The sequence below is a fragment of the Ictidomys tridecemlineatus genome, unplaced genomic scaffold (assembly GCF_052094955.1).
Source record: "Ictidomys tridecemlineatus isolate mIctTri1 unplaced genomic scaffold, mIctTri1.hap1 Scaffold_54, whole genome shotgun sequence".
Lineage (NCBI taxonomy): Eukaryota > Metazoa > Chordata > Mammalia > Rodentia > Sciuridae > Ictidomys > Ictidomys tridecemlineatus.
In genome coordinates, this window is record NW_027523576.1 from 2,716,972 (window position 1) to 2,732,029 (window position 15,058).

A 15,058-nucleotide genomic window follows, 5' to 3' on the forward strand; every position below is an offset into this window, starting at 1 on the left:
GAGTTCAATCTCTGGTACCAAATAATAATAATAATAATAATAATAATAATAATAATAATAATAATACCAAATCTAATATGATCAAAACAATTCACCAGTAATTAGCCTGCATGACACATAAAACAGAATATCCTTTATAGGAAGACAATATAATCCAGACTTCCTATGATGTATCATCTATAAATGACCAGAATATAATTTAAAAATTGTTTTTTGGTACCAGGGATTGAACCCAGGGGTGCTTAACCATTGAGCCACAACCTCAGCCCTTTTTTGCATTTTATTTAGATATAGGCTCTCATTGAGTTGCTAAGTGCATCCCTTAGTTGCTGAGGCTAGCTTTGAACTCTTTTTTTTTTTTTAACAATTTCAATTTTTAATAATGGAAACATTTTGCTATTCCAGAAAAAATTTCAGGGGAGAAAAATCTTCCCTATAAAAATAAACTCATCAAAATTATAAATATTATAACTTTTTTACTTCTGCAATTTAAAATGCTCCCCTGCAATACCACCCCTTCATATAACACCTTTCCTGTACCATCACATTTTGAAGAGAAAACAGTATTACAGCAAAGCTCAGGTTTAATTTAACGTAACATTTGTAAAATGACTTTTTAAAATCTTTGGCCTTCAGAGCCTTTATTCTTATTTTACAACATTAAAAATGCTGCTGTAGTAACCAGTGTTTGGGAGAGAATATCACTCTTCTAGAACCATGAACAGACAGAATTTTAATACAGTAACTTCCAAATTGTAACTTGTAGTGCACATAACAGGGAGGTTTGGATAAACACAGAGGAGAATATGCCTATTTCAGACAATCTACTTCAAGAAAAAAAAAAAAAAAAAGAATTCACAGATACCCATCAGCTACTACTTCAGGTTCTAACAGTGTCATGAATCTGAGAAACAAATGCTTCACAAACTATAAATTTACTGGGATGAGTAATTAAAAGACCAGGTGGTTGATAACAGTATATTCAAACCCAATCCACAGTCTGAATAGGAAAACCAGTATTAAAATCATGAAGGCATTCCCTGAACAACAAAGGCCAAGTGTTGGGTGACAATGTCACTAAAACCTCATTGACACACTAAAAAGAAGTTACATGCAAAATTAAACAATGTGTGCCATGCATAATTTATTAGCTTTGAACTCTTGATCCTCCTGCCTTAGCCTCCTGAGTCGATGGGATTATAGGCATGTAGAATATTATTAAATTTTGCCAGAATGCAAAGAAGATAGAAAAATGAGAACCACAAGAGAAAATGTCACATATAAAAAAAGTTCCGTGAACTGACCCAGATGTTAGGATTAGCAGAAAAAAAATTTAAAAAGTTTTTATAACTAATTTCAAGGAATTAAAGAAAAGCTTAATCATAATGAATAAGTAGATATGGGTGTCAACATATAAATGAAAAATTTCTTTTAAAAGAAATTAAAAAGTATAGTATTTGAAATGAAAAATTCATGAAACAAATCTATCATCAGATTATATAGTGCAAAAACAGCAAAAAGTTAACTTGGAGATAGACCAATAAAAATTATCTGGTATAAAAATCAGAAAGAAAAAAAATAGAGACTTGGTTACTATCAGGACAAAGTGACCTAACATACATATAATTAGATTTCTAGAAGAATAGAGGCATAAATTGTACAGAAAAAATATTTAAGACAATGATGGCTAAAATTATCTCAAATTAACAAAAAAGATGTTAACAGATTTAGGAAACTCAGTGAATACTAAAGTTAGTTACAAAGCAAATCACATCTAGATGCACCAGAGTCAACTGTAAATAATCAATTAGGAGAAAAAAGGTCTTGAAGGCAATTAGAAAAAAGTGGTGTGTTACGCATAGGTAAAAATGACTAAAATGATAGCTGACTTCTTATCAGAAATGAGAGATTAAAGTTAACGGAAAGGTTTAAGGTGCTAGAAGACAAAAACTGCTAATCCAGGATAAGTACTCTTCAAAACTGAAAGCAGAATAGACATTTTCAAATAAATAAAAAGTAAGAAAATTCAATACCAATAGATCTCTACTATTAACAATGCTAAAAGAACCTCTTCAGGATAAAAGGAGATGATCCATCAGGTAGAAACAGATGCACTGTGTGTTTTAGTTCACTGTGTAATAAACTTAATGGTTTAAAATAAAAATTCTTTGTTATTTCTCCTTATTCTATGATTTGGCTTTACATAACCTGATGGGTCCTTTGCTCTAGGTATTTATTAGTGCTTATGTGGTTTCCTTTAGCAGGGATTGTTTAACCAAAGGTAGAACTGACAAAATAGCTTTGTTTACATGTCTGCTAGCTCAACTGGTTGGGTCAGGCTTATCTCCTCAAATGCTTTTAGTCATTCAGTCATTCTAAAATTTTTTATTTGTTGATTAGATTTCTAGAGGATAAAAGTAGAAGGTATATACCTTCCCAAGGTGTTAGGTCTAGGATTGGCATGGCATCACTTTCACCAAAAATATATTTTGTTCATTAAAACAAGACAAAAGACCAGCCCAGACTCAGCGGGTGGGAAAATAGATATTACTTCATAATGAGAGAAGCAACATGATACAGGAATGTGGAGAATTTGGGGTAGATATTTTTAAAGACAATGCACCATAAACAGAAATGAAAAGTACTAGAAATACTAAAATGTAGGTAAATATAAAAGGCAATATGTATACATATTTATTCTTGTAATTACTTGGAAACATGACTAAGGTAAAAAACATAGGGCATACAGCTGTAATATGTATGACGACAAAGCACAAAGGACTTGGGGAGATGTGAGAAAGTATCACAATTTAAATTATGAAAACTGTGATAAATTGAAGAATGCATTTCATAATTCCTGGAAACATTGCTAAAACAATAATGTAAAGCAATAAAGCTAAACGCTAATGGATAAATTAAATAAAATTTAATTTTTATTTAATGTAATTTTATTTAATTACATTAAATAAAAATATGAATAGAACGAAAACAAGAAATAGATAAAAATACATCATGAATAGTAAGCCAAGAAGAATGTAGATGCTATACTAACATCAGATGAATTTAATTCAAGATAAAGAGTTTTATAAGAGATAAGAAAGACATTTCATAATACCATAATGTGTTTTTAAGAACACAGAAACACGACACCATACAACCAAACATTTATATGCCCCAAATATATGAAAGCTGACAAAACTGAAGAGACAAATCTATACTTTGAATTTTTAACACCCTTTTAACAACTGATAGTAACACTATAAAAAAATCACTAATGATACACAAGAGTCTGAACAAAACTATCAACCACCTTAACCTTATTGACATTGACTGACAATGCCCAAAAACTCCAGAATATATATTCTTTTCTAGTCCTCATGGAAACTTGCAAGATAGGTTATATTCTTGGCAAAAAATTTTAAATATTGAATTTCAGTTTGTTTGCTGATCACAGTAGAAATAAATGGGGTATTCTTTAATAAAACTGGTCATTAAATAAAAGCCCTACAAATCATCAATAAACAGTGTTTTAGTTATCTATTGTTATATTTTTAAAAATTCCAAAATTTAGTGGCTTTAAAAAATAACCATTTGCCGGGAGTGGTGGTGCACACCTGTAATTCCAGTGGCTCAGGAGGCTGAGGTAGGAGGATCGAGAGTTCAAAGCCAGCCTCAGTAATGGCGAGGCACTAAGCAACTCAGTGACACCCTGTCTCTAAATAAAATACAAAATAGGGCTAGGGATGTGGCTCAGTGGTCGAGAGCCTCTGAGTTCAATCCCCACTACCAAACAAACAACCATTTTATTTCTCATAATTTTGTAAGTCAAGACTTTAACCAAGGTTCTGCTCCAGTGTCACCTAGGCTCACCCATACAGCACACGCCTGATTTAGACTACAAGGTCTGAGATGGCTTTGTATGTCCGGAACTAAGGTGCTGACTGTTGGCTTTATGTAGTCTCCCTTTCCATGTGGTCTTTCATATGTCAGGGGCTTTCTTCAAATGGACTCTCCCTCCAGCAAGATAGCCTGGGCTTCTTTACAGTGTGGCACAGGGTACCACAGAGAAGAAAAAATGAGTTTGTGCCTTTAAAGGATACAGTCAGTCCTTCCTCAAGTCTCAATCTTGGGTAGGATCTTGGTCCATGCATTTTGGGGGAATTTATAGTTGGATGACATTTTAATCTACATTACTATGTGAAATGTCTTTGTTTTCATGATTTCATTTTTGCTACATTGTTTCTTTTCCATACAATTAACTACAATATAGGATAATCTATTGACGATAATGTCTCTTCAATTGGTTGTGTGAAGCTTGCTCTATAATAATTTATATAGAAAAAACTTATGGGAATAATATTCTCTAAATGACAACTTCCTGATTTAAAAACAAATAATTTGTAGCCAGTACAATAGTGCATGCCTATAATCCTAGCTACTCAGGAGGTTGACAAGTAGGAGAATGGTAAGTTTGAGGAGAGCCTGGGCAACTTGGTGAGACTCTGTCTCAAGAAAAATAAAAACAAAACAAACATTAATGACTGCAGATGTAGCTCAGTGGTAGAGCACTCCTCAGTTCAATCCTCAGTGCTGGGGGTTAAAAAAGGTCATTCATCACCATACTAAGACACTCCTTAGAGAAAAGTAATTGCAAGAACATTGTTCTCCTTCCTTGGGATATGTTTTTTTTTTCTAGATTAGAATCTAGAAAGCCTTTTGTGTGCTTTGTGCTCTCATTATGGTTATGTGGCTTTTTAAATCTTGTTCATGCCATTGGATGTAATATCAGATTTTGGGTTTTTTTTGGTGGTGCTGGGGATTGAACCCAGAGCCTTGTGCGTGTGAGGCAAGTACTCTTCCAACTAAGCTATATCCCCAGCCCCAGTGGATTTTTTTTTTTTTTGGAGGGGAATCTCTTCTCAACACATTTTGTGCCAGATTGTACTTGAGAAAGGGAAGTGATATGTACAGCATGGAACGATATTAGTTTCTGATTTTCCCACTTTTTAAAATCTTTTTTAAAAAAATTATTTATTTTTAATTCTAATTTGTTATATATGACAGCAGAATGCACTATAATTCATATTACACATATGGTACACAATTTTTCATATCTCTGGTTGTATACAGAGTCACATCAGTTGTGTCTTTTTTGAAGAGAGAGAGAGGGGGGGGAGGGAGAGGGAGAGGGAGAGGGAGGGAGGGAGGGAGGGAGGGAGGGAGGGAGGAAGGGGAGAGAGAGATTTTTAAATATTTATTTTTTAGTTCTCGGCGGACACAACATCTTTTTTGTATGTGGTGTTGAGCATCGAACCCGGGCTGCATGCATGCCAGGCAAGCAAGCTACTGCTTGAGCCACATCCCCAGCCCCTAGTTGTGTCTTTATATGTGTACTTAGGGTAATGATGGTAATCTCATTCCACTGTCTTTTCTATCTACTATTTAGATGTATTTGAGAACTTTAAGAAAAATCAGAAATACTCTTTCCTATTTTCATGAATTTTTAGCCATATAAAATCTGTCCTGATGGGTTTTGGTTATATTTTTATACCTCATGAAAAGAGAAGAAATGTTCGCCAGGGCAAGCCTCTAAACTGGAAGCTAATAGCCATGTTATCTTGTGTGCTCTCTTCCTCCACATCATCACTTAGGTTTGAGTGAGGCCAAGAACTAATGACACAAAGAACAGAAGGAACTTTTCTTGTGATTACTGTATATTGTTTAAAGACAGCAAAGAATCAACTATTTGTAGCATTTTGAAAAATCCACATATAAATTTTTACTAGACTTTAAAATTTCTTCTTTGATACTCTGGTTCTACTCAAATGGTCCACTCTCAGAGGGAAAATTCAGAGAATCCTGGGAGAGTCATTATTTGTGAAGTCATAGTTATGAACAAAATCCTTTCTTGCAAAGACTTTCAAGCTGCCTCCCTTTAGCTTTCACTCATTAGTGCTGGTTGATACCTGATGCTATTAAAAAAAAAAATCTGATCCTTATCTCACACATCCCTCTCACAAATATTGTAGAAGTACATTGTGATCCCACAAATCTTTGTCCATGGCCATCTTTCACAGAATTCCCCAACTGTCTCTCATTTCACAGGGTTTAATCAACCTCCTTCCATCCTATTTCATATAAAGTAATCAACATTCCTTATAAAAGCTGACAGCACTTGGGTCCCCAGAACAATCCTTGTTGAGAAGGAAAAAAAGAAATTCATGACCAAATAGTAGAGAAGGCAGCCGAGTCACTTAAAAGCTAAAATTGTAATAAAAAAGAATGATCAAGGAACCAATTAAAAGACTATTCATGTATTTTTCTCCTAAGAACCATCAGCCATGCTTCCGTTTGGAAAGCGAAGCAAAATCCAAAGGACCACCAGGAAAAGTAACATCTTACTCCCCTAGTACAGCTGCTGACCCCTCTCCACAATCTCTATTTGCAATGGAAATCTTACACCTTCTGGATGAGACAGAATGATGTAAATCGCTAGCCAAACAAATGAAAAGTTAGCAGCCTATTGTTAGTTCCTGGTTCACTTCCATTAACCAGTACCAGCTCAAGGGGCGGGCAACTTTATTTCCACCTTCAAAGGAGGAGTTGGGCGGGGCTAGGTTTTGCACATGCTCCCAAGGCAGGTTTCTGGGCATGCTCACCTTACCATATAACTGTGCTTTTTAAAAAACTTGGCATTAAAGATAAAGCAACCTTACTTTATACTTAATTGTGAATGGGCTGCTCTAACTACTCCTCTTTCATATTCATTTGTTATTTTTAACCATGCTTTATGTCTTCACTCTGTTTCGAAGAGGCAGCTGGAGCCCACAGGTCTAGACCCTCATCTGGGTCCTGCCAGAGGAACCATCTACCACAAAGAGAATCAAGACAGTCATCGAAGACAACATTCCAAATTTTTATCCAAGTAGAGAATCCAACAGTTAAACTGTCTGCAAAAATGTAATTTTTTTTGTAGGTAGACTGAGATATATAATTATCTTTCTGAAAACACTGCAATTTTATTTTGTTCTAGTAAATAAAGTCAATCTAGATGAGTACAGAAAAGGGTGGAAACTTGGTACTAAGGTAATCAAATACAACTTAAAAATATGACCACACACATCTATTTTTTCTCTCACCCAAAACAGCTAAAGGACAATACACAGATTTCTAAAAAGATATATGAGGCAATGGTAGATGAAACAGTGCACGAATTCTTTGGAAGATAAAAAGTGGATAAGAAGAGGACAACAGATTCAAAAGAGCTGTGGAACCAAAACACTGGTATCTAGCTGGGGCTGACTGCAGGAACTGAAACCCTTTCAGTTCTCCAAAAACTCAGATGCACAAGCACAGGCACCACAGTATGGAGGAACTGAGAGGATCCGCACACCAAACACCAAGAGTACCACGTGCCCTCAGCTCCCTGTCTTTCCAATTTAAACCACCAATTTCACTGTAATGGTATAGGACTCGTCTTAGGATACAATGAGTTTTCCAGTGAAATCTTCAAATCTGACTCCCCCAGTGCAAAAGCTGGCTTGCCAACCAGTGCTGTTGGCATGAGGCCCAAAGGCCACCCACCTGTTCACAACAGAGCTGCATGTCAGCTTTGGGGAATTTCACCAGCACGATGATCAGAGGACACCAGATGTTTCAGATAAACTGCTAACAAGAACGAGAGACTCCAAAACAAAACTTTTAAAAAGAGGAGGAAGAAGGAAAAGCAAATAGAGGAAAAAGAGATAATACAGTGGGCAGGGTAACACTTTCTGAAAAGATATAATAAATATCCTCCCTGAGATATATTTTAAAAAGCTATAATAAATGTCCTCGGGGAGGATATTATATCCTTGAAATGGGAATAGGATATGATTAAAACAACAAGCTGAGAACAAGAAAGAGTTCTTGAAGAATATAAATGTGATACTATCATAACAAATTTTAAAGATAAAACACAAGAATAAGTCCAAGAACTGTGTTCTGTAAAATAATGCCAATTGCCTAGATTTTGAATTCTCCATATATTCCATAAAAACCACACCAGTCAACAAGGATAATCAAACCACCCCTAATCTAAGCCTACCACAAAATTAGGAGTCGGGAACTAGTATAAACTTCCACTTGAAGGTAAACAGAGAATGAACATCCCAAACCAGCTGAGCTCTGAAGCCCTCACTGGTCTGGGGAGGCAGACAGAGACTGCACAGGAGCAGGACAGTGGGGCTCCAGCAGTGCCAGACAGATGAAGTTCATCCTCCAGAATGAGGTCACCCCAGGATGACTGAGATTGGTAGTTCAGAGCAGTGGCTGCTTAGGAATTCAAAGGAAGGGCTGGAAGGAGACGCAGTCAGACATCTAGGGACGCTCTGCTCTCGGGTGAGAAAGGGGTAATGCAGACAGCCTTCGACAGTCTATGGCAGGGAGAGAGAGAGAAGCAATGAAAGAAAATTCAGAAGGACAAAACCAAAAGCCTCGCCCAGCCCTTTCCCTACTAGTAAAAAAAGCACCCTACTGAAGCCACTGTGCTTCTCTGTATTGATGAGAGAAAGAACTCTTTTTCGGGGCGGGGTGGGGTGGGGTGGAGAGGGAGGTACTGGGAATTGAACTCAGGGGCATGAACCACTGAGCCACATCCCCAGCCCTATTTTGTATTTAATAGAGACAGGTTCTCACTGAGTGCCTCGCTTTTGCTGAGGCTGGCTTTGAACTCATGATCCTCAGCTTCTGGAGTCACCGGGATTACAGGTGTGCACCACTGTGCCAGGCTAGAAGGAACTCTTGAATTAAGAATCTCAGTAAGGGTGAAAGATCTATATAATGAAATTTACAGAACCTTAAAGAAAGAAATCAAAAAAAGACCTTAGAAGATAGAAAGATCTACCTTGCTCTTGGATAGGCAGAATTAATATTATCAAAATGACCATACTTCCAAAAGCGCTATACAGATTTAATGCAATTCCAATCAAAATCCCAATGACATTCCTCATAGAAATAGAAAAACAATCATGAAATTCATCTGGAAAAATAAGAGACCCAGAATAGCTAAAGCAATTCTTAGCAAGAAGAGTGAAGCAGGGGGCATCACTATATCAGACCTTAAACTATACTACAGAGCAACAGTAACAAAAACAGCATGGTATTGGCACCAAAACAGACTGGTAGACCAATGGTACACAACAGAAGATACAGAGACTAACCCACAAAACTACAATTATCTTATATTAGACAAAGGTACCAAAAACATGCACTAGAGAAAAGATAGCATCTTCAACAAATGGTGCTGGGAGAACTGGAAATCCATATGCAACAAAATGAAATTAAACCCCTATCTCTCACCATGCACAAAACTCAACTCAAAATGGATCAAGGACCTGGGAATAAAACCAGAGACTCTGCGTTTAATAGAAGAAAAAGTAGACCCTAATCTCCATCATGTGGGATTAGGCTCCAACTTCCTTAATAAGACTCTTTTGGTGCCAGAATTAAAATCAAGAATCAATAAATTGGATGGACTCAAACTAAAAAGTTTCTTTCTTCTCAGCAAAAGAAACAATCTGTGAGGTGAATAGAAAGCCTACATCTTGGGAGCAAATCTTTACCCCTCACACATCAGATATAGCACTAATCTCTAGGGTATATAAAAAACCTCAAAAGCTAAACACCAAAAAAAAAAAATAACCCAATCAATAAATGGGCCAAGGACCTGAACAGACACTTCTCAGAAGATAATATACAATCAGTCGACAAATACATGAAAAAATGTTCATCATTACTAGCTATTAGAGAAATGCAAATCAAAACCACTCTAAGATTTCATCTCACTCGTCAGAATGGCAGCTATTATGGATACAAACCACAATAAGTGTTGGCGAGGATGTGGGAGAAAAAGGCACTCATACACTGCTGATAGGACTGCAAATTGGTGCAGCCAATATGGAAAGCAGTATGGAGATTACTTGGAAAATTGAGAATGGAACCACCATCTGACCCAGCTGTCCATCTCCTCAATCTATATCCAAAGGACTTAAAAACAGTATACTACAGGACACAGATGCATCAATGTTTACAGCAGCACAATTCACAATAGCTAAACTGTGGGACCAACCTAGATGCCCTTCAATAGATTAATGGATTAAAAACTGTGGGATGTGTGTGTGTATGTGTGTATACACACACATACACACACACACACACACATACAATGGAATATTACTCAGCAATAGAAGAAAATAAAATCATGGCATTTGCAGGTAAATGGATGGAGTTAGAAAAGATAATGCTAAGTTAGCCAATCCCAAAAAACCAAATGCTGAATGTTTTACTTGATATAAGGAGGCTGATTCATAGTGGGATAGAGAGTGGGAGATGGGAGGAACAACAAGCTCTAGATAGGGCAGAGGGGTTGGAGGGGAAGGGAGGAGGCATGAGGTTATTAATGATGGTGGAATGTGATAATTATTATCCAAAGTACAGGTTTGAATACAGGAACTGGGTGTGAATATACTGTGTATACAATCAGAGATATGAAAAATTGTGCTCTATATGTATAAGAATTATAATGCTTTCTGCTGTCATATATGAATAAAAATTTTTAAAAAAGGTCAGTAAAACCCTCTCACACCAGCCCATATTGACTCCCTCTTGCTGATACAGGAGAACAGTCATTTTAAAAATAATCATGAGGAAAAAAAAACCCTTTCAAGTCTGAAATTCAAATATTTCAGAACAGAAAATGCACAAAAAGATAAATATTGGGGCTAGGGTTGTAGTTCAGTGGCAGAGTGCTTACTCAGCATGTGTGAGGCACTGGGCTCGATCCTTAGCCACCACATTAAAAAAAATAAAATAAGGGCATGCTGTCTATCTACAACTATATATATATATATATATATAGAGAGAGAGAGAGAGAAGGGGGGGACACCAAATTTGAGAAAAAAGAAAAAGGAAGACAAAATGATCTCCTACACCTCATGGGTCTTTTTTTTTTAATATGTATATTTTTAGTTGAAGTTGGACACAATGCCTTTATTTTTACTTTTGTTTTTATGTGGTGCTGAGGATTGAACCCAGGCCCTTGCACGTGCGAGGTGAGTGCTCTACCGCTGAGCCACCACCCCAGCCCCCCACCTCATGGGTCTTAAACGACCTAAAGCACATGACATAGTCAGTACTGTTGATGAACACAATAAATGTCCATAAATATCAGTTGCAATTTAAAAAACATTCTACTATTGAGAAGAGGAATCACTGTGCAAAGCACCACCATAAAGATAGGAGGTTTACCAAATAAACTCCAGAGAAGATGTCTGCGTCAAGGGAGAAAAGGTTCAAATTTAATCCTTGAGACTGACAGGACCATAAACATTAACATCATCACTTGGATTCAAAGTCCAGCTTCAAGGGAACAAGGATTACTCTGGTAGTTCTTGGACCAGGAAGCCTTAAGAATGTCATCAGATGACTACAGGGCTGGGTAGGAAAGAAAGGTCCCAGAGCAGGACACAGGACTTCCCGTGGGGACGCATCTCACTCACACCCTACCTTGAGGTGATGAAGTCACTGGCTCACCTAACCCCAACTCACTTCCTTCCTCCTGTTCTCTGATCCCTCCTCCAGCTGCAGGCAGGGCATCAGAGGCCCACTGGCTATTCTCTGTCTCTCCCAGGATGGACTCCAGGTCTACCTCCTCCAGGGTGCTCCCCTCAGAGGACAGCAGTTTATCCAAGCCAAATTTCAGTATGTCACTCAACTTGAATGAAGAAAACGAGAGATCCAGTTAGTTCTCATGAAAACACAGATGAGGATGTGTGACTTGCTAAGTGTCTAAATGATACCAGGTAATTCTTTCCCTGATGCACTTTCTTCTCTTCCATCACAAATGACACCTGCCAGGCTGTTTTGAAGTTGGATGAGGAATAAGCAGAGAGGTGATAAATGATGATCAGAGATGTTGACTTTGACAATTATTTACAATACCAAAAAAAATTGGGGCCTCCAATTTTTTTGAGGAGTGGGGGCAGATAAAATGATTCCAGCATCTTCTATAGCACTTCTCACCAGCATTTTTTACAGGCACTTCCAGCAGTCCTGAGAGAACTCAGAGAACCTGTTGGCTACCTTCTTACCTCTCCCACTGCCAAACTCTTATAAAGAGAAGGTGCCACTGAATACCTCATCTCACCATGAGCTGCCACCTGTCCTTGCCAAGCCGCTTTGCTACTACAGTGGTTTATGGGACCCACTTTGGCAAAACCATAACCACCCTGATCACCAGACCCAAAAGCCCTTTCTCAATTTCAATCTCCCTGGATAGTCCTGTGGCACTCCCCATCCTGCCCTCTTGCTCCCCCTAGGGGATATACTCAGCCTACTTCCTATGGCTACAGGAACCAGAATCTTAGATAGTGTTACCTGGCTTTCATTTGCTACTTGCAACTCTCCACCTCCCTAAGTACTATCTCTTAGGAATTCTGAACCAATTGGGATCCACATCATGGGACTTCATTTTCATTTTGCCCTTTTAGATTTGGTTAATTATCTCTAGATTGCCTATTCTGTAACTTGGAAACTTTAGCTTGAAAATACCCGAGATGAAAACTATGACAAAAACTAAGCAAAACCATACCTGTTATATTTATATTTAACTTTGGTGTACATATATATAACCAAGCCAAATGGCTTTGGCATTTAGTACCCAAAACAGAAGAAAGCCAAGTATTTATGATGAGGCTCAGTCCATACTGGGACCCTTCCCTCTTCCACTCCTTGGACTATGTCTCCTGGCTTCCCTCGCTAATGCTCACTCACAACATGTCTTTAAGGAACTACCCATTTTTTAAATGAAAACCACTTTATTATACTAACTAAGAGAATGTAGTTGGAAGTTAAAGAGTGCTCGGATTAGAGTCATGAATCTGATGTTTGGAAAATTTCTTAAGATGGAGGTAAAGACAACATCTATCTCATTTTTTTGTTATTCTTCTAAAACAACTGGAAAAAGTGCATGTCACACAATGCTTAGCACACAGTACGCATTCAATAAGTGTTCACCACATCTTTATCTGTTCTTTGTTTCTGTTGTGTTCTCCTTCTAAAACAAGGAACCTGCTTTCCTTTTTCAGGACTTCACTGCTCTATACTGCTTAGATTTATCAAACCAGAACCACGTCTTTTACTATTAGATTCTTTTAATAACTTAAAAAAATGTCCTGCTGTATTTTGAGACAAGGCAGTGAGTTATCACCCTTGTTCCTGGCAACCATAAATAACTCACAGTCTGATGGGGAGGAAAGAAACAAGACAGAACCAGAGTGTGATTTCTTGCCATGGCTTGGGCAGGAAGTCCCACCGAGGTCCTCTCCACCAGCCCATAGTTTGTACTGGCCCCAGGATCTGGTCCCATGGCAGAGTTTTTGCCTGTGCATTTCACAATGATGTGCTAGCAGCCAATGCCACAGGGAAACCCCTGACTGAATGTCTGGAGCTCCCTCCACTGGGGAAGCATCTCCTCTAACTCCTGACGCCTGTGCCTTCACAACAGCCCATGATGAGCTCCTCTCCCAAGGTCCTGTGAAGAAGTATATTTAGACACCTACAGTGTACACGCACCTCTCTCTCAAGCTTTCACCTTCCATTTGAAATTGCCTCTTCAATAGTGTGAAAATAAAATGCACAGCCTGCCCGGCCACCATGACAGATGAGCATGCAGAAGACTCAAAACACAAAAGGCCAAAGACTCCAGTTACTCTCTAAGATAAACTAAAGTCAAGTAAACAAACAAAACCTAGGGTTCTTCTTTCGGGTTCTAGTACCCCCAAATCTGTGACCCTTTCCTGCAGGTGAGTGACTCCCTAACAAAAACAGCACCTTCTCTGTCTGCAATGCTGATGATGTGTAAAGATACAGATGTGAGAAAACTGCCATTTTTAAACTCATGCTTGGGCTAGTTGTAAATTTGATGATTCTGCTTGTAATACTGTGTAATTTTTTCCCTTTCATATACCTCTTGAATTTTTTGTTTGATAAGCTGATCCTTTTAAAGCCTGGTTTTTCTTGCAAATTTTTCTAATTCCTTTCTTTTCTGAGTCTCCCTCTAACAATAATGTATATTGATTTTTACTACAAATTCTGTTGACTAAAGCCTACATTATCTTCATCTTTCTAATTTCTATCCATGTCTTCCTACTTTCTACTCTCATCTTTCAGGCTTAAAGGCTTAAAGCCATCTTGGAACTTGCTCTCTCTCACTGCCTGCCTCAAAACAATAGCCAACTCCTGTCATTTCTCTGCAGTTTCCTACAGCAGACTTTACCACAGCTACTACCTTTTCTCAGACATTTAGTACTCTCTTCATGCTTGAATCATACTATATACTAGGGGTTGATCTCTCTGCATCTAATCCCTCAGAAGGACTTGGGGTATATTATAATATAGGTTCAATTTTATCTCAAAGGCTGCTGCTAAGGAATAACTCTAAACCTCCTACCAAAAGAGAGCTCTCTAGGATATTCTAAGCCAGCATTTGACTCCCATCTAATTTTTCCTTCTTCAACAAATTAACTCTAGTGCTTTCATCCCTATATCCTATGGCATAATTTTGAATTCCTAATCTTGTTCACTCATCTCTGAGTATGGAATGAGTACTGTAAGTCACTACTCAAAGCGTCTGGGATTAAGGAGGAGCTATGGAACTAATCATCACTGATTTAAAAAAAAGGAAGAAAAAAAAAAGAACTTAAACAAATTCTCTCTGAGGTAACTTGTGGCACACTCATCTTTAGAAGCCATAAAGAGATTAGATCCATGATGTTCAGTTACATGCTCAAAGTCATACATCCAATAAGGGATAAGATGTGAATTTCAATCCAAGTTAGATGGTTCAAAGCTCATTCTCTTTATTCTATTTTCTCTGCCTTTAAATGCCACCCTCATTTTTAGCTTGTATGGCACCTTGCATGTAGTTAGGTACTGAGAGGGTAAGAATTAGTCCAATGAAAAAAATGTGTAATTTGCAACAATGGGTGGTTAATGCTGGTCCTTTTTATTTGCATTCTCA

General features: G+C 37.7%; 1 protein-coding gene across 8 annotated transcripts in view; it reads right to left on the reverse strand.

The window, feature by feature from the left end:
• Positions 1-15,058, reverse strand: part of LOC144373966 (transport and Golgi organization protein 1 homolog) — a 147,576-nt gene that overhangs the window by 59,951 nt on the left and 72,567 nt on the right. For 5 of the 8 annotated variants that reach the window (XM_078036905.1, XM_078036904.1, XM_078036903.1 and 2 more), the window contains one exon: positions 11,587-11,752. The exons of the other annotated variants lie outside the window; for them this stretch is intronic. In XM_078036905.1, coding sequence (XP_077893031.1) covers position 11,587 — 1 coding nt within the window. In that variant the 5' untranslated portion in view covers positions 11,588-11,752. The remainder of the gene's footprint in view (positions 1-11,586; positions 11,753-15,058) is intronic. 8 annotated transcript variants of the gene reach the window in all.